This window comes from Platichthys flesus, chromosome 9, assembly GCF_949316205.1.
Source record: "Platichthys flesus chromosome 9, fPlaFle2.1, whole genome shotgun sequence".
In the NCBI taxonomy this organism is placed as follows: Eukaryota; Metazoa; Chordata; class Actinopteri; order Pleuronectiformes; family Pleuronectidae; genus Platichthys; species Platichthys flesus.
The window spans coordinates 17,017,146-17,043,065 of record NC_084953.1 but is presented as its reverse complement, the minus strand read 5'-3'; the positions used below and the strand labels follow the sequence as shown (position 1 = coordinate 17,043,065).

Here is a 25,920-nt window from a genome sequence, read left to right as displayed (position 1 = left end):
AGTTTTCTATTCTACACAGCTTGGCTAACTTTTTTGTTGCTAAGGTTGTTGGGATGAGAAACAAGGTGTAAATACAAAGGTATCATATCTTTAGTTTGGTAAACTTTAGACTTGTATCTGGAGCAACATTGCGATTGTGAGTCTGGCGACTGATAAGTTAAGTGTAGTATCCTCTGTTGTTTGATTTCCACCAACTACTGAGAGAGATAACTTGCTCTTCAGTTGTTAAAAAGAGTCACTCAGTTCACCAGCAAGTCGCTAACTTTGTATCTCTATCATTTGGTGAGTCATGAAACCATAACAATGAACTGTAAGACCGTGAGGCTATTTAATGATAATGAAGTATTAGGGAACCTCTTTCATGAATGTATGGCCATTTGATTAATTGTAAATGTAAAAAAAATATCAAACAACTTTGACAAATAAAAAAAGAATAAACAGTAATCCAGAAAGCCTTTGAGGGGTTTCTTATCCTAATTGTTAATCTATTCTTAATTGTGTCTACTGCATATCGTATCACCTATTGTGTATGTACATGAATGTGCCATAGAAGCCTAATGAGCCTGATGATCTGTTTCATTTCTGTGCTACCTCTGCCATTTCCAACTCACCGCATGTGCGTAAGAGCTGTAGGTGCTGAAGGGGAGGGCGATGGCCGGGTTGAAGATGCCAAACTGCCCAACCATCTGCTGCATACGTCTGATGGTGCGCTCCTTGTCTGTGTCAGCAAACTTGACCACCAAGCTGGAGGAAGCACCCTGAGGGGAGGGGGGGGAGAGGGAATGAAGATAAAATCAGAGGAGAGACAGAAGTGAGAGTTATACTGCAAGATCCTTTAACACCAACATTGAGTCAACAGAAGAAACAGTCTCAAGGATCTAAGCGACTTGCTTGATTGTTATAATTTAATATTCAATAAATATTTAGAGACAGACAATCAACAATGGCTTTAAAATTCTATTCAAGTGCATGAGGAATGGTCATTATTATTTCAGATTACTCAGCAGGCCATGTTCATTAGCGACAACAACTGTTAACATCGATACCTACTGAGCTCCTCTAATTGCATGCTTTCTTTTTTTCTTTTTGGCATTCTAGCTGCTTCATTACACATTTGTATGATTTCAGAGGATCCATATATTTTGTGGCTTGTGAATATGAGAACCTAACAGACATGTGAAGAATCAAATTCTACTTGAGTGAATGGTTTTGTAGCAGTTCCTTCAACCAGGTTGTCCACTCTGCTACAGTACATGTATGTAACCTTGGGGCTGATTCACACAGTTAAGGTTGAAAGGTCTACAATTTACAATGATTTGAGATAAGAGCTATGATTGTCCGTAGTTAGGGTTAGGGTTAGTTGATATTGACCCTTGGGGAAAGTGTTCTTCAAAGAAAATGTTGTGTTTTTGTACAATTGCTCATCATTCTGTCCTCTTTCTGTTTTGAACTCACTCTTCTACCATTTGTACCCATCCATCCCTCTATTACACTAATACCACTCTTCTGCAGCCCAATATTGAAACCAGGTGTGTCTGCCCCACTCCCTTCATTAAGAATCTTCAAATGATTTAGCGCTACAGTTGACCTTTTGTGTGCTCAGCCGCTCCTCCCCTCTGCGCCCCCAAACTGGCCAATCGATCCATATTAAAGGCTGAAATATTACTATGATCTGACAGTGTAGAAAGGTTGGGTGTCAGTCACAATTTGAAATTGACGCAAGATTGTCAATAGAAGTGGTGACTTGTGAAGTGCTTGGATTAAAGGTTGGGGCGCGGGGGGGGGGTGAAAGGGCTAAAGGGGTATTTCTAGGTGTCTTTGGATCTGAGGGAAACCCTGGCAGAAGTTAGACTTGGACAAATGTAATGATGATCTTTTAATATACCAAGGAACTGGGGATGTCTACTAATGAACACATCCCCGATATGTCTGTTCAAAGGCACTACACCTTTCGACTGTATTGTATAGATTTTATTCTCTTCCTCTCCTTCTCTCCCCACTTCATAATATTCCCTCAAGCCTTTACCCCCAGCTGGCCTGCTGGTTGAATCACAGGGTTGAAGGGCTGTAGGTGCATGGCCAGCTTGTTAGGTCAGCTGCCTGACTAAATGGTGGATTGTCTAGTTAGCGGAGTGATTGACTGACTAACAACCTAGTTGGGTAGATGGTTGCCTAACTGGCTGACAGACTAATTGGCAGACTGTCAGGATGGCTGACATCTGTACTCCGGTCAGCTGAGTGACTAATTGTTTTACTTCTTACAGTGTGTGCCATCCTGCTAAACTAGGTTAACAATTGTCGTTTATGGAAACAATAGATGGAACAAGAGATGCACATTCTCTATCGCTGTCTCTGCAGCAAAATGGTATATATTGAGGCTTTCTGTGAGTTAAATTCAAGACTTTTAAGACCATAGTGTATCAGTTGACGTAGTAGAGTCCCAGAATCATTCACCCTTCCCCATAATTGAAGGTGGGGTGAAATATTCTTTGAAACTCCATGTCATCTATCAATCTAGAGGCAGAGACAGTGGGGATCCAAAGACCTTTTTTGGAGGGCCGAAGTGTCCCTGGGCAAGATATTGAACCCCCAACTCCCCTTGATGGCTGTACCGCTGGTTTGTAAGTGATGTGTGATAGAGAAAGTGCTGAGTAGATGCACAATGTAAATGTTTGTGAATAGGAGATGAGAAGGGTTAGGGTTGCACGTTGGTCATGTTTGTAGTTTTATTGCAGCTAATAATAGCAGCGTATTAATATCTTTATCGTTGAGAAACAACCTCCCTAAAGGTCTAAACTCAGATGATTGAATTTCGGACTTTTTAAGACCCTGTGGAAACCATGAGAGTCACATTAGGATCAAACTTGGCATAGTTGCAGGTTCAGGATTTTTTAGTTATGTCAGTCCAGCTTTTGACGATCTGCATCATTAATTTTATTATGAGGTTTATCTTTGGGAGCTTGCAGGACAGGCCTGTGCAGGACCAGAATACAGAGGAGATGTGCTTGCACATGTTGCATATTTTAACTCCCTCCTCTAGAACCAGACTGGAGTGTGCCTGCTTCAATAAGTATAGACACTGTTTATTGTTAATGCAACAACCTGTCTGGTTGTACAAAAGCCATGTGTTATACTCGTTCATACTCTTGCATGTACATCACACACCCTGTAAAGATTTTTTTTCAAAGAGGTCTATACAGTGAGTTGGCCCTCCTGCTGCTTCTCCTCAGTGCACCTGAATCTTATGGCTTGTCGGCTAAGCACCCATAGCCACATTTGTGTATCTCCAAGGTTTTCCCCGGTTAGGCTTGTCAGAATATCAGGGAGCAGAATCTTCATTGCTGTAAAGAGAGGAGGATGAAGTGTAAAGTAAAAGTCTCATTAAATTTTTAAGCTGCCAAGTGTGAGCAGAATCCCCCTGCCAGGCGGCTCCCAGCTACCTAGAGAGCCGCTGAAGGAAGGGGAGTTAAACAGGGAGGATAAAATAGACACTTTAGAGATTCAGAACCACGTGAGGAAAGTCTGCCTCTTTACAGGCTCGTCTCATTGCCAAGCAAGGCTGCATGTGTCCAAGCTCCACTCATCCATGTGAATAAAGAAGATAAAGCTGCATGCCCAGCTATTCATTCCATATTCCTTTAATGTACAATACCCTTCTCAATACTCAGTGTTCCAAGACCTCTGTACTTGGGAGTTTGACCTCAATAAGTTCAGCTGTATGTCTCATAAGTCCAGACTCTCAATGAGAGGACAACTATTTGCATTAGGAACAGTAGCATTCAACAGCTCAGCCTGTCACAACTGTTCCTGACTGTACTGTGACAAAATAATCTTTACTCACAGCTCACAAAAGGGAACATGTTGACTTAAAAGTGGCTGTAGTTAAAGATACACTTGCTATTTGTATGGTTAATCAAAAATCTAACAATATTTAATATGGCCTAAGTCTATTTTTGTTTGTGTTTACTAATTTTTTATTCAAATGTGATGTACATTTGAATAAGAAACCCACAGATTCCACAGAGACACCGCTGTGGCTTAGCTGATCAACAAATCATGTATTTATTATGTATTCAAGAAATATTTAGTTTCAACCCTGACCAAATGTTATCTTCTAAATGGAAATTTATCATACATCAAAATGTTATAGACAACAGAGAGAGTGGTGAGGGCTTGTTGAGCTGAGATTGTTCTCACATGTCAGGAAATGCCAGAACAATTTGTTTGGATAAGCTGACCATATATTCAAAATCCAAAACTTAAATCCCTGCCACTGTCACTGGATGGTGCAGAGTGCATTCTGGGACACTGCCCCAACTCTGCACAAGTTAGCTCCCAAAGTACCCTTTGGGAGGATATAAACCATGAACTGGAACAGGACTTGTCCTATGATTGATGGCGTTTTGCAAGTACAGGAAATAATGTATATTGATTGAAGCCAATCATATGCCAGTTGTCATAAGTTTTTAGCAGTGTCAAATTTCACATGTCACATGTATTATTTGTTTTAATGGTGTGTTAGTTATACTCTGATTCTGTCCATTCAAGACAAAGACAAAGAGTGCTGCATGTACATAACCTACATGTGAATCACCCATAACTCATGCAGATTAAATGATGCTATGCTTATTGCTGTATTCTAATATCCACCACCACCCCATTGCTCCACCCCTACTCCCAACTGAAATCATAGAAATACACGTCCTCTGTAAGCCTGGCTAGTAACATAATTGATGACTGTAATCTATTAGGTTATTAGAATGTAAATTGCCTGGGTTGAAAAACTAGTGGGAGAAATGACAGATCTTAAACAATAAATACTAAGTTAAATATAAAGGCAGAGCATTGTTTAATGAGAAGAAACACAACAATCTATCATCCTCGTGAAATACTGACGTTAAAGCTCTGCATCTGACTGAATACAAATGGAGATTATAACTGCTTTCTCACCAGAAACCGTATTTCACACTATCTGCAGATTTGTACATTTTATTATTGTTTAAGGCGCCAGCATGTGGATCTGTACATTAAAACCATGTGTCTTGTTGAGTGTCAAATCCTGGCATTCTCGGCATGTGCATGTGGATGCTCGCTCTTTGAAGTAATAGAGAAGATCCAGCAGCTGGGGAATCACATTTGGATGTTTTTTTTACCCTTTACTGTTCTCCCTGCTCTCAATCATCAAGCTCTCAGCCTCTATGCAAACTTTACCTAATTTGCTTTCCTTTGTTCTGCCCTTATCCTTCCATCATCCTGCTCCAGTGTTTCTATCCCAGTGCCTGTGTCAGCTGAAACATGCTCAAACTCAGGCTGAGCTGACGCGGAAATGGAGTGAAAAAAAAATCTGCACGGCTCTGCGGACTTGACCCGCATCGCCCCTCCTATAATGTCCCGGGACGTACTTGCTACACGGCCCTGCTGAATCCCAGCAATTTGCTTTACAGCTCTAGCGTTTAAATGTTTAATTGAGCCACTCATATGCTGAACTGTGGAAGTGTGTGCACGTGTGTGATAGCTGAAGGAGGTTGAGGGATGGCGGGGGGGTGTGTAAGGGTGACAGAGGTCTGCATGCTTGGAATATGATGGATTTGGCTGTGATGGAGATCCAAACAAGGTCCTATATGTGACCTGCTGGTGCACTCCTATAATTCATACACTTAGATTATCTTAGGATCATCATTCACACACTGACATTACATCTTTGTTATTGATTGGCAAATAATCTTTCACTTGGTGTCAATCACAAATGCACACATGGAAGTATATTCCTTCCCGCTCATGGTATGCATCCATAAATAAACCTTTGCATGCACTGACCGTCACTTATGTACACACACTCCACATATGTGCACTTTCCATGCAGATTTCCTCCCCCCTTCCCAACTCACACATACATACAAAATGCCCACTCCCCCTCGACATGAATAACACAAATGTATTCAGCTCAAGTCCTCCGGGCTGGAAAATAAGATCAGTCAGGAAGCCTTTGACCCCAGCCTGTGGCTGTACGAGCATGTGACAGTGAAACGGCGAGGAGAAATATGGGCTGTGTGTGTGTGCTGTGTGTGCATGTGTGTCTGCCCTCATGCAAATGTGCTGCCCACAAAGTGCTACTGTTTGGAGATGTTTATGTATGCACACACATGCATTTGTGTCTGTGTGCCACTGTGTGTGTTTGTGTTTGTGTGTGAAGTTGCACTCATAAACTCTATGAAGCCAGTGTTCATGCTTTGGGGGATTGGCAGTAGATCTATCAAACTGCTGGAGTTAGTCTTGGTGTTAATATTCGTGGCACTTCTGCACTTCAGCTCGTGAGGCTATTGGCCGAGCTCATGGTCATCTCTCTAACTCATCAGCTGCAGCCTTGCTGGGGCAGTACATACGCACACACATGAATACGCTGGCTCAGTTGGTCTTACTTTATTAGAACAATGAATTGTCTCTATTTGCAATAAAGAGGTAAGAATGCCACCAGATGTTGTTCATTGATTATAACTTAAATGAATAAATACTGTAGTGTAGCTGTCAATGGTCTTTCTTCCTTTGTCATACTTCTTTATTTATGTATTAATCTATATGCATACCACTGTGATGTAAATGAATCATGTTTTTTATTCATTCAATCACTGCATCAGTGCATGACTTGTTTTTGCAGCATTCGCCCAACTATCGCCAACATGTGTCCGACAGATACAGAGGATGTTTGGTCCAGGGTTTTTCCAGGATCTCTGCTTCATTGATGTGCACAGTGCTCTGAATAGCTCTGTCCTGCTGAGGCATAATGGTCAACCGGTGGCCTGCTAATCTCAGCAAAGCAGGCACACTGTGCCCTCTCCTGCAGGAGCCACAGGATATGAGATGCTGATCAGATTTCTATAATCGATTTAACAGAGCAGGAGGTATAAATCCTGTCAATTCACTCATTCTCCCACTGCCCTCCCCCTCTCTCCCTCTCTGTGTCTCCCACTCCCTCTCCCACTCTTTGTCCCCTCCCTTCGGCCCCCTGCTTAGATGAATAATTCAGGAACCAATGTGGTGAAAGGTGGAGTAAACAGGTCTATTGCCTAATATCCCAAGAGGCTGCCAAAAAGGGACTAGTGTGGGAAGAGAACTAGCGTAGAAAGGGAGATGGAGCGACGTAGAGCGGACGTCCAGATTCTTTCCTCCTGACCTGCAGTCATTTGCACTTAGATTGACTCGGATGTTGCGCCAAAATGGCACAGCTGGTTTCTAGTGTCCTCTTTGCATTCATCTCTTGCGCCACACATCGGCAACCGTTAATAATGAAATCTTACAGTGAAACAGAACACCTGTGAGATAGAGTGGGCAGGAGTTCAGGGTCCCTGCTTCTCTGAGACAAGGATTTCCGAAACAAAAAATTGAGAATAAAAGCAGTAGTATACTTCAGGCCACTGAATAATATGGGGAGTGACTGTCTGCTCGCCAGATGTCACGGAGAATAATTCTTTTCAGGTTTGGAGTGCAGAGTAAGGAGCTTTTATTTTGACACCATCAGGTAAACAGGGTCCACGCCAAAACAAGAGGCACATACAAATGAGCAGTGCAGCTTCAGCGCTCATAGTAAATCCAATACAGAGAAAATTCAGAGGACATGCTGTGCTTACATAAGAAGCAAATGTAATCTCACACTGGCCTTATATTCACTGATTATGCAAGCAGAACTACTGATTGATGACTCACCCGAAATTCAATTATCATTCTAAACAGATTCATCTGGAAATCAGATTTGGATTTTTTTTTTAAGTACCATGTTAATTAAAGAGACAGACTATTTCTGGTTGTATCTGTTTTGGGATATGCATGAGGATGATTGCATTTTCTATAAGTTGATTAAAACATTGGAGTTTGGGAGTGAGTTCAGAAATGAGAAATTACAGCACAAGAGAGCAGGATCGCACGCAACTATTGTGAGTGGAAGGCTGTGTTTTGCATGTGTTGTGCACACAAAGGATGCTACATGCCGTGTGTATGTTTCCACTTCTTTATGTGTGTTTGTGTGTCTGTGTGTGTTTGTGTGTGTGTGAGTGTGTGTGTGTTTACATCAGAGGGAGAAGGACTCACTGGCATGGTCTGGCTGCCATGGAGGGCGCTGATTGCAGACTGAGCCTCAGTATGTGTGGAGAACTTGACAAAGGCGCAACCTGGAAGAGAGAGCAGATGCACATGTAGGTACAGGTGTGCGCACACACACACACACACAGACACACACACACAAACATACACACATGCATACAGCATATGTAGATATACAGTAAATGCATTCAATTGAGGGAGCCTTTAAAAGCGCACTGTACATTAATAGAGGATGTAGAATTGTATTTGATACCAAAGAAATCCCTGTGCACTGAGAGGCTCTCATTGCACAGCAGGCTGCCCCACTCCGGGCATTAGGCACGCAGACAAGCAGGCAGAAGCTTCTGGCTAAACATTGCACTGATGAAGCAGAAAAGCATGCTATTTAGCACCACATGCCTGTCTGTGCATATTAAATACGAGCGAAACTGGCTCTAACTCAATGTTTTCAGATATAAAACCGCCTTGTGTGGATTCAGTGGTGTTCGTTGTTCAGGAAGATGCTCCGATCAGTCTTTGTGAATATGAAAGCAACAAAGGCCAGAAACCACAGAGCCAACACTCTCAGCTCGAATGTCCTCCAGGGATAGTGTCAGGGGTAGATAAAGTGAAAACAAGTTGACGATGGCTTTTGTGGGTTCACAAAGTGCACATTGCTGTTGCACATGGATTATTAAATAATGAAACTTAAGTACGGCCCCCCTTGAAGACCTGGAAAATGGATTATATGGATATCATAACCTAAAATATGTACCACATTTGATTCAAAGCTGTAGACTTTGCCTATTTTGATGATCTATTAAAATGACCATCCTTCATCTTCATGCCTGATTGAAAATCCAAGACTCTCTAATTTTATCATTTGATAAGAGTTTTTCAAACTTGAATAGGAAACGTATGAGGACTGAATAGGCGTCTGTTGCAGTCAGGCAGCAGCACTATCCACTGAGTCGCCCTCTCCTCATATTATTAAATGCTATTTCACCTAATTTTATTTCATTTCAAGTTTCTTTTGTGCTCTTATTCAATCTTCCGTATGTTAGCCTTCGTATCTACTATCCTGCTTGACCTAGCAGCCCTGCCATTATTCCCCTCTTAATGGGCTTACCCCTGCGGACACTAGCCAGTCAGGATGCCCACTCAGCTGTCAAACCACTGCCCCCTATTGAGATATGGATAGAAAAGAGCCGGAGCCTGACATGACCTGTACAAGGACTTTGCTACATTAGTACAAACTATATGCGGTTATGAATAGACGTGTTACCACTGATATACTTTAAATGTCATAAAATGTCTGAAATAAACCAAAGAGTTTGAATTTGAAATTGAACATGTGCAATAGCGAAGGGGCGTGAAATATTTTGCTATCAAATTTACTTTATCAAGCTTCATGCAAAAAGTTACTGCAGAATTGGTTTGTGTCTGGGTGGAGGGGGAGCATTAGAAAACATTACGAAAAAAATTGACTTTATTATTTCATATAGTCATATCTCTGTACATCTCTTTGTAAAGCTGAAGACTTTCCTGTAGGCCAAGGTCTTTAATTAAATCAAATAATTATTCATTAGCTTTTACTTTATAATTTCTTACTCTTGTTGTTATTTCATTTATTTTATTATTTATTATTGTTAGAATGTCTGGTGTCAAATGTTCTAACCCAGAGATCTGACTTAGAGAGAGAACAAGCGCTGCAGATCCATAAAGAGGAATGCAACTTCCCTTGTCAGCCTGCATCCTCGCTGTGGGGACACTTGAATTGTTTTGACATCCATCTTTTCCTTCTCCTCCTCCAAACCATTGCAGAGTCAGAATGCTCTGGCTTCAACCCCCTCAGATATTTAATTCCACAACAATTTCCATAAGCACTGTAGAGGGAATAAGCTTAAGAGACATGGAGAACCACTGGTCTCTGTGCTTATTGCTGCATGTCAGAGGGAAGTGGTGTTTCCAAAAGTTTTTTGGCTGATCTTAAAGAGACCTGGAAGATGCCAACACCACAGTAACCGAGGAACAGTAAAAGATTGACAGATTATGGCTTCATAATATAGTTTTCTTTTAAAACAAGAGTTTGAAAATAAAAAATCGAAGGAATTTTTTGAATCAGTGCTGTCGTTAATGGGATTACAATAGCTGACAATATGAAGTGCTCCGTCTGTTTCAAAGATTATTCCTTCATCCAGCCAAACCTCTATGTCTGTCTTTAAAACAGAGATAAACCGTGCGTCTCCATCAAACCTAACTTCCTAGAAAAATGAGAACCTGGACATACATCAGTGAGATAAGAACAAAAAAGGATTTGCACATGTCCCATCTGCTAACATGGAAGAGGCCACAATTATTACTTATACTGCAGCCAGCCACAGGGTGGCGATCAAGCCGCTTTAGAGTAGTCATGTTGTTCATCTATATATAAAGACTTTGCTATAAAAACAAGATAGGATAAAACAGTATAGTAAAAGCATTAAAATCCTATTAAATAGGACACGATTTAAAACATCTAGATTTTCAGAATTACACTAATTTGTCTCATAAATATGTCAAATAAACTAATAATCATTTTGATGTCTCATCATTTTCAGTTATGAAACTCAAACATTGAACAGTGTTTTATATATTAGTCTAAACTTATTGTCACTGCATGTAGCCAAGTAGCAAATCAAACTGTGATGCGTTAAAAATGATTGAGATCGCATGAAAACGCAGCTTGACCAACATCTGATGCACGTGTCACATATATTTTACATATATCCGCAGCTGTCACGGACACTCACACACACTGTCACTTCTCTGTCAGTGACCTAAATAATACTGACAACTGTATCAAGGCTCCTACCTTTGCTATTTCCATCGGGGCCTCTTAGGACCGTGCACTCCTCGATGACTCCATAGGGTTCGAAGAGGCGGTAAACATCCTCCTCGGTTTGTTGTTTGTTCAGCATCCCGACAAACAGCTTCCTGTCTTCTGAAACAAACGAAGAAGAGACAAAAGAATACATTAAAACTTTGACCGCAATTATGAAGCTAATTTGAGAACACACAGGGGTGAAATTTCAGCATTGTTGGCGGAACAGAGGAGGAAGTCTCTTTTTCTGCAGAAAGAGAGACATGTTCACAGAGGCTCGGTACAGTAGAGAAACTGTCTAGTTAATGCAGCACTGGTTGAACTCCGGTCACATTCTATTATCTCTTTTCCAAGACTGATCATTTTAATCTCTAGTATAAGCGGGTCTGGTCCCATATGGGCACATACACTGTCGCTGCTGGGCAAGTGAGTGGTCAGGGGCTGGAGGGAAAGAGCAAAGAAGACTAATGAAGAGATTTTTCTTTCTCTCTCTCACTCACACACAGATAGAGACCCAAGACAATGAGCAAGACTTTGGTCCTTTAAAAGCACCAGGGGCTTCAGGCAGCACCAACCTCCTACACACTGTACTGCAAAGACTACAAACTCAACTAACTCTCTCTCTCTCTCTCTCTCTCTCTTCATCTCTCCCCTCTCTTTTCTGCTTTTCTTTTTCTCTCGCTGATGCTACATTTTTCTTGTCTGCCTCCCTTCCTTCCTTCTCTTTATCTCTCTCTTACTCTACTAATTGCTGCTGATCCAGTGTTTTTTGTGTAGCCAGAGAAATATTTCAGTGGACTCTTCAGTGAACAATGGCGTGTCTCTCCAGTGAGCAGCAAAGGCTGGGAGACATGCCATGAATAACGCTGACTTTTCAATAGATAGCTTCTATGCTATTGAGTCCTGTTAAATGCTGTGGGATCTGATCTTTACCTTGACCTGACACACTGTGTTTACTGATGTACGCTGGCCTTGTATGATTAATGCTATACTGTGCAGAGTGTCTCTGCGGGCAGAAGATGCACTAAAACCTTTCCATTGTACAGATTGTTTCTCCAACTCCGACCTGTGAAGTCACAGTGTAGAGACTGAGTGAGAGACAGGACTGGCAGCCGCCACTGTGAAGAGCTTGGGAACGGCATTAATCGCTGTCAGAGGTATTGAACAGTGTCAGGGTGACCTGATGACTACCGAATATGTCACGTTGCTGTCGTTTCCTGACCCAGACACAAGATGATACCCACATTCCTGCAATGGTCACAGTGGCAAGTGTGTGTGAACAAGGCGCCCTGCTAAGGTTTCAGCACTCCTACCACCAATAATGCACCTTTAAAATAATCACCCGTGTCAGAGCTTTGTCTAGGGAGGGGCGTCCCTGGTGCGGGCTCCTTATTGCAAGTGGCAGGATCAGAGGCAATGTATCAAAATGGAAGTGATGCAATGTGACATCTGTCAGGGTGGATTGGAGAGCATTTATCTGAAAAAAAAAAGGAAAGCTCTGAACTGGAAAATGAAAGGCCAAGATGGTCCTTCCTTTTGCTTGAGGGAGAATATAAATTCTGAGGCTGGATGGGGGGGGGGAGTCAGGTATAGGGGGAGGGGCTGTCTGCACAAATTTCTCTGAATGCTGCCAGACCACATCTCATATACGCTCATGTATATAGAGTGTGGTTCACCCATGTGAACCACACTCCATGTCCTATACGTTCCCTTACTTTGACTGTAACCCCAATGTTCAAGTAGGTGATGGGGTCTGACCAGTTTTGAATTAATGCATGACCTTTATCAATTTCATATGAGCTGCACTCTGGCGATCACACTGTGAACAGCTCACACGTGGCATGTTTTAAGTACAACACTACATCCTTCCTTCAGATGGAAGATCGCTAACTGGCAAGTCACCCCCACCTCCAGGAAGGAGGAATATTTATAGGACACTGAGTAGAACGGGATCATTGACAAACACATAACACATCCCTGTTTGATGCTGGTTCACACTGAGCTGCACAAAAGCCTTCAAAATTTGTGTCAAATCTAATGGGCGTTTGAAGAAATATATATACGGACACACATGCAGGAGTTAATTGCGATGTAAGAAAGATTCTCCTTCTTTTCAAAAGTAGTATTTTTAAATCAGAGTTCTTTATTTGCAGCTGAGAGTGAGTGGACGTTCAGAGTGTGCTTTGAAAAGAAGCTAACCATACATGAAAACACATCATTTATGAGATCTACTCTACAATCTAGGATTCTGCTGCGGCTGCTCTTAAATATAAATACTACCTTGGGAATTCAGATCTTGTGTTAATTGCCATTAGAAACATTATCTCATTAATCTACAACATGGGCTGTGAAATAAAGAATTACATACACATATGAAACCCTCTCATACATGAATGCAGAGGGTTAAAGATAACATATCCCATAGTATGACCTCATTTTTAACTATCTCCCAACTATGAGTATTGACTTTTACTTCACAGAAGCTATTCTCCAGATTAATGTCCTCTAACTCCTTTTGTGCAAAGTACAAAACAAATCACTGCTTTATCCCCTCCTAACAGGCAAGTTACAGAATTGGTCAAATCTTTTCTCATAATTATCAAATTAATTCTTGATATATGGTCAAATTCGTGTTTTGTGAGGTCTAGGTGACCTTGCCCTCTGATAATCAAATCAGTCCATCTTTGAGTCCGAATGAAGGAATGTGCCAAATTTAAGGATCTCCCTGCTACACATGCCAGAATTATCATAACTACAAAGATGGGACGGACTGACATTGGATGGACAGACAACCCAAGCACAAAGTAAGTAGTATCACAGACACGATTGCTATCCTCCATTCACCAATCAAGGATATGCTAATCTCTACAAACAGTCTGCATGTGAATATGCAGAGGGACAAGATGTTGAGGCCAGAAGCCTCCTGATGTCTGTTTTGAGTTTGATCGATGAAATTTGAGCAGGCTTTGGCTCCCCGCAGGTAAACAGTCCATGTGGTGAGCATAAGAGCTGCAAATCGTAATCAGAAATGCATCTGCTATTTAATATATTTTATTTATTTAATTCTAAATTCATACACATACAACTGTTCATAGAGATTAGCCAAAATGTTGTCTGGATCTAAAACACCTTCAAAAAGATGTTGAGTGGAATAAAAGAAACCAGTTGGACGGTAAACAGTGTAGGACGAATGGAATAAGGAGTCGTTCTCCACTGTTTACCCTTGCAGCCCCAAAATATAGGCTTTAGCCCTAAGAGGCTAATTCGCCATCAGAAAACAGTCGATGAGCTCTGAGACTGCTGCTGTACTGCATATATATTATGTATGTTTCTACTTACTAGCTAAACAGTATTTATATTCCATTGTTTTCTTCTTCTGATAACTGCTGGAGTCCACTGCTGCAACATACCATCAATAAACTTGCTTCATCTGTTTATTATTCTACTACAAAGCTAGGTAGACAGTGCATGATATTCCTCAAAACTGAAGAAAAGAGAAAAAAATGTCTCTCAGTGGGGTTCCCTCACCGAACTGCCTGTTTACACAGATTCTGAAACCTGAATCTTTATTCTGACGCATCTTCACTGGCCCTTTGATCCAAGCATCACAGTCTCAGACAGTCGCTGCAGAAACCTGGACTTGCTCATCTGAATTCAGTCTTTGCAACCGTGCAAGAGAACTGGTCCTTTATATGCAATCCAGCCAAAGTATTCAAATCTGCCTCACCCATACAGGACAGTACCTGCAGCATAAAACCTCTCAGTCCACTGACCTGTTCCATATGTATGGAAACTGACTGGAAGAGAGCTCCAGACTCGGCAGAGCAACACAGCTACAAACCTATTGAAGCCTTCAGTTACATGTGCAGGTAAAACAGTGGTGCCTCTGCTGCACCTAAGCTTTTCTCTGTGGGTGATGATAAGAATGTTTGTGATTGAATCATGTTTTTTAGCTCAGTGAACTGAACGGTCAGTCTCACACGCAACATGATTTGTAGCAAACGCTGCTCTGGCTTGACTCTTTTCTCTTTTTGCAGCCTTTGGAAACTGCTCTCTGTTAGAGCTCCAAACATGTGGTAGACACTTGTAGATATATGAAAAAACCTTTTTGTTTTCATCAAAACAGAGCTTATGCCAACAATAATACAATTGTTAAATAAGAGCGTCTCTCCGCTTTAGCCTTTTCAGTGACGTGTCATCATATAAACAATTCAAGGTTTCTCATAACCCCGAGCAAGTTAAGTGTGATAACTGCGGAGCGTGCTGGCAGCGAGGTACATTTACAGCTCACTGTGGCATCACTATACCCAACTTTACTGTGACACGCCACTGCTGTCCTAAAACTCACCCCCCCATCATGTTTAATTTACTTTGAGTTATTAAACAGATGCTTGTTTGGAATAAATGCATTGGAAATTAAACTCCAGAATAATGAAATGGCAGCGTGCCGCCTGGTTATACACACTGAACATTACAGCGTCCATTTGAACCCTTTCTAATCAATATAAGCTTTTCAGTGTTTGCGTGGCTGCACACAAGCAAATTAAATCAGTAATATTTCATATGTCTAATCTTCACGCCGTAGTTTGACCATTACAGCACCCGCATGGCTAACGACGACATTGTAATTCTTTACGTATGCACACGGTCCTAATCTCCACACAGCACCCTCCTTTGTTACATAATGTTTAATTCCACTGCAAGTTTGAAGGATCTCCTGTCTATACTACACACACACACACACACACACACACTCCTCAGCACGGCCCCGGCACACTGGAGACTTATTACTGTATGCTCCATGACTACAATGCAGGCTGCCGAGGATTTTGACAGTGAAATGAGACTCATTGAATAGAAATGGGACAGAGTAGGAGTTTTCAGCAACAGGAGAAAGAAAGAAAAAGAGAGAGAGCCGAGTGAGGCGGAGAGGAAGAGAGTGAGAGAGGGAGGGAGCGAGAGGAGGAGAGAGGGAGAGAGTGAATGTGTGGGAGAGTGAGAATGATGTGCCTATACTGTAAGTTGCTGTGCATACAGTCCTGCAGTCCTTGATAAGCCAGGATGGATGAAATAGGTGCACCATAGGAGTTGGTAAATCATTGTCAGGGGTGGGGAGGATGAAGAAAGGCAAGGGTGGGAGGAGAGTGGGGAGAGAGGGGGAGGGATGGGAATGGGGGGAGTCGGTTGGAAGAAAGGCACGCCGACTGCCTCAGGTGCTCTCTGGTTTTCAAATTCTTCCTGCTCCGTCTCTTTCTCGGTCGTTGCAACAGCGAGCGAGCGGAGACGGAGGTAGAGAGATATCGTGACAGAGGGCGAGAGTGCGCTGTAGAGAAAAAGCACTTGTCAGAGGGATGGGGAGGTTGCTATGACAACTACTTATACAGCGGGCTGTCAGTCATGTTTCATTGGAATTTGGAGAGGAGGGGAGGAAAGAGGGGAGGAGAGAGAGTTGGGGGAAAGGAGGTTTTGGAGAAGGGTCATTTCTCCATCTGTCTGCTGAAGCCAGATTGCAAATTTGACTGTCAGGCTTGGAGATAAAGACAAATTATGAACAATATTAGTGGGCTGATAAAAAGGAACAATAATGAATGGATAAATATATTAAAACCAAATGAGATAGCATCCAGGCAGAAACAGGAGCCCTGAGAAGCCAACCAGGTTTTCTCATTTGGAGGGGAAGATAAGAGCGGGAGCGAGGCGGCGAGCAGGGGAAGGATCCACCATATTAAAGCTCTCGACTGTAGCGTACTTCCTTGTCAAAAGAAAGAATGAAAGAATCAAAATCACTTTATAGCTGGAATACCGAGCATCTTGGCTTCCTCTCTCCCCTTCACAAGCCTATTATACTTCTCCAATGAGCAGGATGCCACACAATAACAGTGTCAGCATGTGTTCAAGCATAAAAAACACAGACAGAATGGAATGAAATTAATTAACCCTAAGAGATCACAGTGCTTAGCCAGTGGAATCTAATCCAATTTATAACATATAGGGATCCAACTAGGGCTGTGTTTGCATTAATGAGACAATGTGTATAGAAGTGTGTATGTGTGCTCGGCTGTGCATGTACAGGTCATGGGAGTGTACAGTACGTGTGCCCTGTAGTGCTAAGGTCATCCTTCCCCAGCCCGTGTACAGTAAGGGATTAGCGGTGGGAGTGGCAGAGACCGACGAGGGAGGGAGGCTGAGGTTTGGCACAGCCTCGGGGTGGGAAAACCCTGCCAAATTAACTCCTGAATAATGAGCCTTTCATGTGCTGCGTTATCACCAGCAAGAGGACGGCCACGTATTTTGTCATACCGCTGGAGCCACATCACACACAGCCCCGTTAGTAGGTTTCCACCAGAGCACCTTTCAACCGAGGAAGAAATGTGGGTTGATAGAATAGTTTGTTTACCAATTTCCAAAGTAAATGAGCACTCCTGTGTGTGCGCGCGCTGTGTCTTCAGCTGTCTTTTGAAGTTTGCATGCTAACCCACCGAGCTGACAGCACAAACTGTAAGGCCTACCAGGCACCGTCCCTAATGAGGAGGCTTATTAGTGCCGTTTTCCTCTTAACTTTGTGGCTGTTGCTTGGAAACAGCAGTGCAAAGAAAACAATACTGTGGTTCTCACCTAAAAGCCATCACACCCAATGCTCCCTGTTGAGCAATTTCATCACCAAAGCGATTCAGCATGGACTTCTGTTGAAACATAAAGTACTGAATAAAGAATGAAAAAGAGAACTACAGAGACTGAGCTGACATTTAATCATATATGGATGTTAAAAAGAATGTGTTTCATTGGGATTCTTGCTAGGTTACTGTATATTCAGTCCACAATGGCTCCTTTAACAGAAGCTACAGCGACCTGCATCCCTAACTCCTGCAGCACCTGCAGGGACGCTGGCGTGATTTCATGTCAGAGTTTCATCATTTTGGTGTCAAGGCTGCTCATTGGCAGCTTGGCCGCAACCAGTAAAAGTCATCAGTAAAAATGCCATGAAGCAGCGCAATTGGGGACTTGATAGCCATGCTGCAGAAACAGCACATCCCTCACTAAGCCCTCCTCTGGGATGGATAAGGCCTCACTGCTTTCACATACACGTGAGGCAGAGCTTCGCAACCTTTTTCTGAATGCACCCCTTCAGAAGCTGAAAACGTTCATGACCCTGACTACATCTTTTTTATTCATCAGAAACACTGACTGGGGAAACCACAAATAAAACAAATATCTTTATTCAACCGTTTTCAGACATGAAATCCAGAGAATCTGATTCAACACCACCCCTCACCTTTGGAGAGTTAAGGTGAGGGGCGGTGTTGCATGCAAGAGGCTGAATGCAACGTATTAATTCTGGGAGATCACGTGTTTTTGTTTACAGCACATTGACATCAGCATCAGCCCTTATCACTAAAAGCTCTCGATATCTTTGTGTATGGCACTGCTTTTCCATCCTGAGATATTTGTTATTTTCATTTTTGTATTAGTCACATGTTAAAAACATCATCTATATGCCCACTCACTTGCGATGTATCCTCCTCCGGATCTCTTGCTGTGTTCTTTCATCGCCTCATTCTGACATTATCCAGAGTTTTTACTAAGAGGCTGTCCGTTCCGTTCTGTGTCATCTTTTGTGATTTAAAAAGTAACATCAAGCTCTTGTTCCTTATTTCCCCTTCATAAGCCATCTTCGTTCAGCCTAGTTTCACTTGATATTGTCCCCTCTGCAGTGGCTGTATCTTGCCCAAAGAGAACCAATGATGTAAGCACACCGGCACTATAGGCTGCTCAGCTTTCTGCAAACACGTGGGCAAGCACAACCAAAGTAACCATAAGATTGCATATTCACACACCCTCGTAGACAGGCTCCATCGGGATATACATTTCAAATACAAATAGCGACATATAGTGCGTACTGTTACATGTACAGTACTACTGTACATGCTGTGCTCTAAACATATGACATCAAGAGGCATCTTAGACAATTTCTACGAACAAAATCTCCCAGCAGGGAGTGGGAGGTTGTGGTTAGTTGACTGTTGCATCACAAGCCATATAACATGTTAGTCAGGCCGAGGAGCTTAAGATCAAACTGTAATATGATGGCGAACAGCAACCTCACAGGAGGAGAAACTCTGCATTTCAACCGTACACATTTCCTCCACGCACACCGGCTGAGTCGATTCCATCTCAGAGGGGATTTAGAGACCAGTGATCATGAATTCTTTCTGTGCCGCTGGCAGAAAGGATGATGGATATTATATATGACACCTAAAAGACTCATCCACACATCTCTATGTGGATGCATGCTTTTCCCCTGCACACATATAAACATGTAAGATGCACATACAACACACAGGACCTCCTGTCACTCAATATTCTCTAAAGATCTCCACAGATTTTATGCATCAGTGCAATCTAATGACTGCTCTGTTCTGTGCTGCTGGCTGGGGGATTTCAGCTGCATCCTGGCCCTGCTGGAGGCCTTGAACACACAATTACAGGCTCCTGACTTGGTTCCCCTTTCCCTAAATGCTCCACGTAAAAACCTCAGAGGTGTGTAAATGCAACCGCTGGTGCGCGTGTGTGCTTTGTGCACTCCTATCTCTTGCTTTCAGTACAGTTACACTCGGCTCTAGGCCCAGACATCCACTCACACACCCACCAACTACAGTATGAGAACACCTGAAAGTAGAAGAACATATCCACAGTAAACGTCTCAGCAAATTTACACTCAATATGATAACAAATGTGAAATATTACTCACAGCCTTGTGTCAACTTCAGTGTATTACGGCTATGGTCATAAATCCAGAAACTGCTGTGCAGAGAGTAAATGTAGCTACTGTATATAAACATTTACAATATGGCAGTGCTATTTATATTGTCTCCCTTTCATAATGCCATCTGAAGGGCATTTTGGCATCCGTTATGATATGGATTTCTCCCCCCCCATTTTCCTCTATCCCATTTATCGCCATTCTTCTTTTCCGTCTAGATTGTGTTTCTATACAATAGAATGGGCCTTTTACCTTTGGCAGTATTTAACACAGCACTAGCCTGTTTCTTAATTATTTTCTCATCGCTCCACTGACACTGATTCATGAGGGTAATGTCGGACACACCCCCTCGGCCAGCCCCCTCAACCAACCCCCACCTCCTTTCTTCTCCATGCAGTTTCTCTCTCTTTCCTTCCTCTTCCTGAAAGCACAGTTGCTCATTTCTTTGACAATTTTTTCTTTCTTTGCCCGGTCCCTACATTTTTCTGCCATCTCCCTCTGCCAAACTATTTCCACCTCGCCTCCTTCTCTCATATCACCAAGTGATTATCTTGGATGGCTAATGAGGTACCATGAAGGTAAGGTCCATGGCTGCTCTCAAGTAATTACCTTTTTTTCTAACATGGAGCAACAAATTGTCGACTGCAAGAGACAACAAACTTCATTACATAGTGAGCCAAACTGAGCCCCATGTGAAATCCGGCCCTGTGTTAAATATAGATTACAGTACCAATATCCTCTCACCTCCTCACCTCTGGACGACTGCAATATTATGAAATACAAACTCATGCTGGGACAAAAGCCTTTATCCGAGAAAAGACAATAGAAAGGTTGACAGTCAGACAAAGTCAAAATGGAGGAAAAGTAAGATAACAGCTAAAGGTTACGATATTACTGCTCAATTACACGAGTCAGAAAAACAGAAGTATATAGTGAAAATATAACTAAAGCAAAGAGGAATAAAGAAGAAATTGATAATGAGACTATATACACTGGGTTACTTCTGCCAGCCTGTCAAGTTAAATCATACTAATGTCATATATGTAGTGAAGATGCTGAGGGAATTTGAATTAATGTAATTAATTCTCTACAGTCATTTTTTAAAATACATTCCATTCACAACAACGTGATAGGCCTGAGGCCACAGTGACCCTGACTCCTGTCATCCAAATATCATGTTCAGTTTGTACCAAATATTTGAATGTTTATGGCAAATTTGAAGACCTTTCCTAGCACTGATCCTGATATATCACATTCACGAGAATCAGGTGGACCATTTGATGGAAGCTTGAAAACATAAAGCCCTCGGCTGAAGCTGTCGGCAGCCCAGTGGTATAAAAAAAAAAATTGAAAATGCTTAAGTAAAGGAGAGAGCACGAGATAGAGAGACAAATGAGAGGGAAGAGGCTTACGAGACAGCAAGTGAGGGGCCGTGCCCAACTCCAGCTCAAGAGAGAGCAAGGATGTACCGGAATATGGTCTATCTCTCTGAAGCTTTGCCTGCGAGAGCAACTGAGCCGGCAGATGACTTTTGCTGCACATGAACAAAAGAGGCTTACGGGCCCCCCTGCATGTCAGCTTTCTCCTGGTCCAAAGTGTCAGAGCTGTGGGGGCACAGGGTGCACGGGGCGACTCACCTGCCTATACAGAGAGAGGCCTTAAGGACAGTCAGATCTGTTCTTTACATATGACATCAGCCAGCAGCTTCATTTGTCATACATGGGAAAAAAACTGCACTGTTCAGTTATAGGATGGAGGACCATCTTGTGAGATGTAAAGCTGCAAATGCATGAATACATAAACCTTCAAGCATTTCACTGGTGTATTTTTTACTTTACCATTTCCATATCATTAGTTGAAGCTGATTCTCGATGGAGGGGAGGGGAGATGCTAAACTTGGAGTATTTTCACACGCTGCTGTCACGTTCTTTTTGTATGCATGGCCTCTGTAGTGCTGATGTGACTGCAGGGGGAGAGCCTAACCCTGTCACTCACACTGACAGCCAAGCTGTCTTATCTGCTCTCTGTTGGCGATGCTGCACTTTAATTAGGGTAGAAGGTCAATCAGCACTTTTTTAGAAGATGGGATTCTACTGAAAGCTTTTCATAATGTGGGACAGCCATAGTGTTTTGGTTGCCTAAGGCGAACAAACATATGAGGCTCTGCTACCCGCTCTTCCAACTTTTATCCTTACTTGTCTGGATAATCACAGATTTGTGTCACAGAGCCCTGCGCTTCTGCAAAGCTGTCCATGACATCTTCTATATAACATCTAGGAAAGAAAACGGTGAATGATGTATGATGTAAGAAAACACATCTTTCATTCTCACTGACTAATAATGATGCGAGAATTGGCCGTATATACTTATCAGCAGGATCCTAACGTACAAACTTGACCCGTCTTTTATAAACAATGTGAGGAAAGCATCATCGTTATCACACAGAAAAGATGTGTTGCCATCATCACTTGCACTAACATTAGTGGAGGAAACAATGAGCAGCAGCAGGTTGTTCTTTTAGAGCAAATTTTAAAGAATAATTCTTTTTTTTCTTTGCACATAACTGGATTGAACTCATCTAAACCAGATGCAACATGAAATACAGTCAAGAAAGGCAAAATGCATTATGGGAAATGTAGTTTGTTCATTTGTTAGCATTCTTAGCCTGCAAAAAAGTGTTTAAAGTCGCATTTCATAGATCGGCTGACGAACAAAGGGAGGGGAGCGATTTTGAAGCAGATTACCTCTGTCACACCGCGGTGAGGTTTGTCTTGTCTTGGGTTTTTGTCTCGTAACTTCCTGTTTTATTTTATATTTCATAGCCCATTTGTTTGTAACTCTACATAGAGGATCGGAATTAAATAAAGTGTGCTGGTACGTGTAATCCTCTGCATCTGAGTCCTCATTTCAGTCCAGGCCTGACAACCTCAGTGTATTTTTGATGAAAATGAGGATGAAAATAAGAATGAAGATTTAGACCTGGACGATGATCCTGCTGACAAACGTTCAGTCATTAAGAGACATCTTTGAGGTAGAGGAAGGGGGATCGCAGTGAATTTGTGGATCCATTGTTTGTAGGTTTTTTTTATGATCATAATTTTTTGGGAACCAGCAGTGTCTTACAATGAAAACCATTTTTACATTTTATTTCTTATCTATCTGCTTTAGAGGCGGAGAAATTTAAGTTCTTGTACATGTTGGTAATTCTATAAATTCTTAAGAAAAGGTGCTTAGGTTTTAGGTTGTTTTAGAGTGTGCGTTTTGATTCAGCACATCAGGTCTTAATGGTTTAAATGTACAATTTGTTGTGGTAACTGAAAACTAAAAAAACATTATTGAAAAGAACAGAAAGTAAGCAAACACCAAAACCAGGCTCATCTGCAGAGCTGTGGTGCCAGTAGGCTAAAAACCTGAAGTTTCAGTCCAGCCTGTGCCACCTGTTGGCAGGGAGAGAACCTGCACTTATTTAAAGATTCTCAGATTTTAAGACTTCTGCTCCCTTCAGGCCGACAGGGTTGTATCTGTGGTTAATGTCTGGCTGCACCCTTCGATCCAAAGTCCAGAACCTTACAGGATAAAAACCCCACAGCTATTAAGATACAAAACATTTGGTTGTTAATCCCGTGACTCAACTCTGCAACAATGACATCTACTAACAAAGTTCATGAAAACATTTTAAATATATAATTCAATAAAGAGAACATATAAGGTTGTGTAAGAAAAGATGGAATGGTATCTTGCTGCGAGAATGACCCCCTTCTCTCTTGCAGACACACACGAAGAATGGTGCTTTGTCTCTTTCCTCTGCCCCAATCTTCCTGACAGCTCATTTGTTTTCATTTCCAGGATATTCTGCTTGATATTTAATGAAAGAAAAATCTCTATATTGAAGGAATCATCAAGAGAGGAAGGTGAAATTCTTCATCGGATGTCAGTACATTTAAAAGTTGCTGTTTTACTACGTGTACCAGATTTATTGGATTTGTTTATGGTTGTAGAAAATCCTCCTGTGTTCTGGCATGTTTGGAAATCTATCATACAGCACAGTCTGTGTCGATAAACCCACTGAGTCATAAGGATAATTTACTTTTTCGATTTTGCATGTGGAATTGTATAAATATAATCAATATCCTGAGATATGATATGTGAGGATTCAGATATTTTTGACCTGTCAAGACCGCAAGAGACAGATTTTTTCTCTCTCTAACTTAGACTAAACTATCAGGCTGGTGCCCTTATCCTCTGGCCCTCTATCTTTTCCTCGCTCCCTCTATCTGGGACAAACCTACAGTAAGCATTTTAATTCCCTCTGACCTTTACTGATCTCACCCAGGCAGTTTGGCCCGTCGCTAAGGGCCAAAACAAAATTAAACCTTGAATTCCGGCTCAGAATAATTTAAGATTATCCTGTCCATAATGGGAGTTTCAACTATTTTGCAGTTTGGGTGCTGCCCAAGTGACTATATGTACTTTCCATAAGAGCTCTCTGTCTCTCTTAGTCGCTGTTCCCCTCTGTGATCATATGATGTGTAAGTTTGAGAAGGGGGAATGAGCCAGCATAGCATCCCCAGTATTCACATGTATGTATGAGCACATGGTACACACACAAGCAGGCAAGCAAACTTGGCCGTGCTCAAACTCAAGTACACGGAGCACCAGAGGGCTTTGTGTGCAAGGCTGAAAAATGCCATGTCAGCACGCACCACATGGAAGTTTAGTGGGGAGGGAGAAGCTAAATAGTATAAAAAAAGAGAGCGTGTGATGAAAAATGCATGGAGGGGAGAGGAGGACAGGGGCTCCCTGCACACAGTTGCCTGCCAGGGAGCTCCTGCAGATCATCTCCTCCTCTGTATCCAGTTGTCTCCACTGTCACTGCTGCTGGCCTGACTGACCACACACACTTCTAAACAGATGACAGGTTCAGAAACAAAATGTCAGACCGGACTCAATACGCATAATCCCTGCAGTGAATGCATGGCCACCACCTAAGATGTAAAGACACATTTTAAAAGATTAGACTGACAGCATTGAATCTCACTTTAGGCTCTTTATGAATCAGATTTCCCCTCACTGTAGGTATAGTTTTGTACATTCGACAATACATATAATGGAATTTTTTGCATGGTTTTGATTTAATTTAGTTTAATTATAATTAGTTATATTTGAGCAAGCGGCTGGAGCTTAATGCTACAAAGGAACACTACTAACTTGTATAGTCTTATACAGACTGTTTCACACACAGCCAGTTGGATGAGCAAAATCTATTCATTAAAACAATAAAATACCAACAAATAACAAAATGAACAACTGGCAAGAAGTCACATGATACCAGATTAACATAGCTTTGCCCATAAGCAAATACAAAAGTAGAAAATCCCATGGGTATATTATTTCAAAGCAAAATGAAGCAACATGTAACGAATGCTCTAAAAACAACCATGTTGGGTTTAGTGGATTGAGGAATCTGTAGGCTGTCACTCTTCAGTCCACTGCGAGTTATAATCAAAGAAGCCGTATCCGTCTCCATGTTCCCCGGCAACCTTCACAAGACTCCTTAACAACACGGTAGAGGTGATGTAATGATGGTGAAACATCTGGCAATTAGACGCCCGCAGAACAGCGCAATTCATTTTACGAACCCAAACCTCCTCATCGAACTTTCATTTATCTAACGTCAATCGCCCGAGGTGTAGGTACACATGACAGACATATGCACTTTGAGTATGTTCATTCCTTTTTTTATTGGAGACATTCTGGCACACTTCTATCTCAGACACCGATTGGCTGATCTGGGTCAAGCTGTCAAGAGTTTCCTCTGTTGCTATGAAAGCAGCATGTTTTCCTCTTCACACTACGACTGTTTGACTGTGTTAATCTGCAGTCGAGCACCATGTTGACAGAATGCATTATGAAGCTTGGGGGGGAGAAGGTCACGCATCAACACAGAAACAGACTTTAAACTGGTAAACCTCTCGTAAGGCATGAACTTTGAATTTAAGTTAATACTAGGAATGAATTTATTATGCAATCTATGCTTAAGGTGATGTCACCGTGCATGTGTTGTGTGTTTGACTGTATGGGACGGGATATGTTTGCACACACTCACGTCGAGCTACTTCATTGTTTTTTAATCCCAGAGTTCCATCAGCCGTTTATCAACCACACCACCTGTACCACTGGTAAGGTTGGGGAGTGAAGCGAAATGACTGGCAGAAGGACGTGT

General features: G+C 42.0%; 1 protein-coding gene across 1 annotated transcript in view; it reads right to left on the bottom strand.

Annotated features, from left to right (window-relative positions):
* celf5a (cugbp, Elav-like family member 5a) overlaps positions 1-25,920 on the bottom strand; it is a 179,076-nt gene that overhangs the window by 20,637 nt on the left and 132,519 nt on the right. Inside the window, exons 4-6 of the mRNA XM_062396252.1 lie at positions 10,928-11,056; positions 8,062-8,162; positions 612-758 (exon numbers count right to left, since the gene is read on the bottom strand). Of these exons, the coding sequence (XP_062252236.1) occupies positions 612-758; positions 8,062-8,162; positions 10,928-11,056 (377 nt within the window). The remainder of the gene's footprint in view (positions 1-611; positions 759-8,061; positions 8,163-10,927; positions 11,057-25,920) is intronic.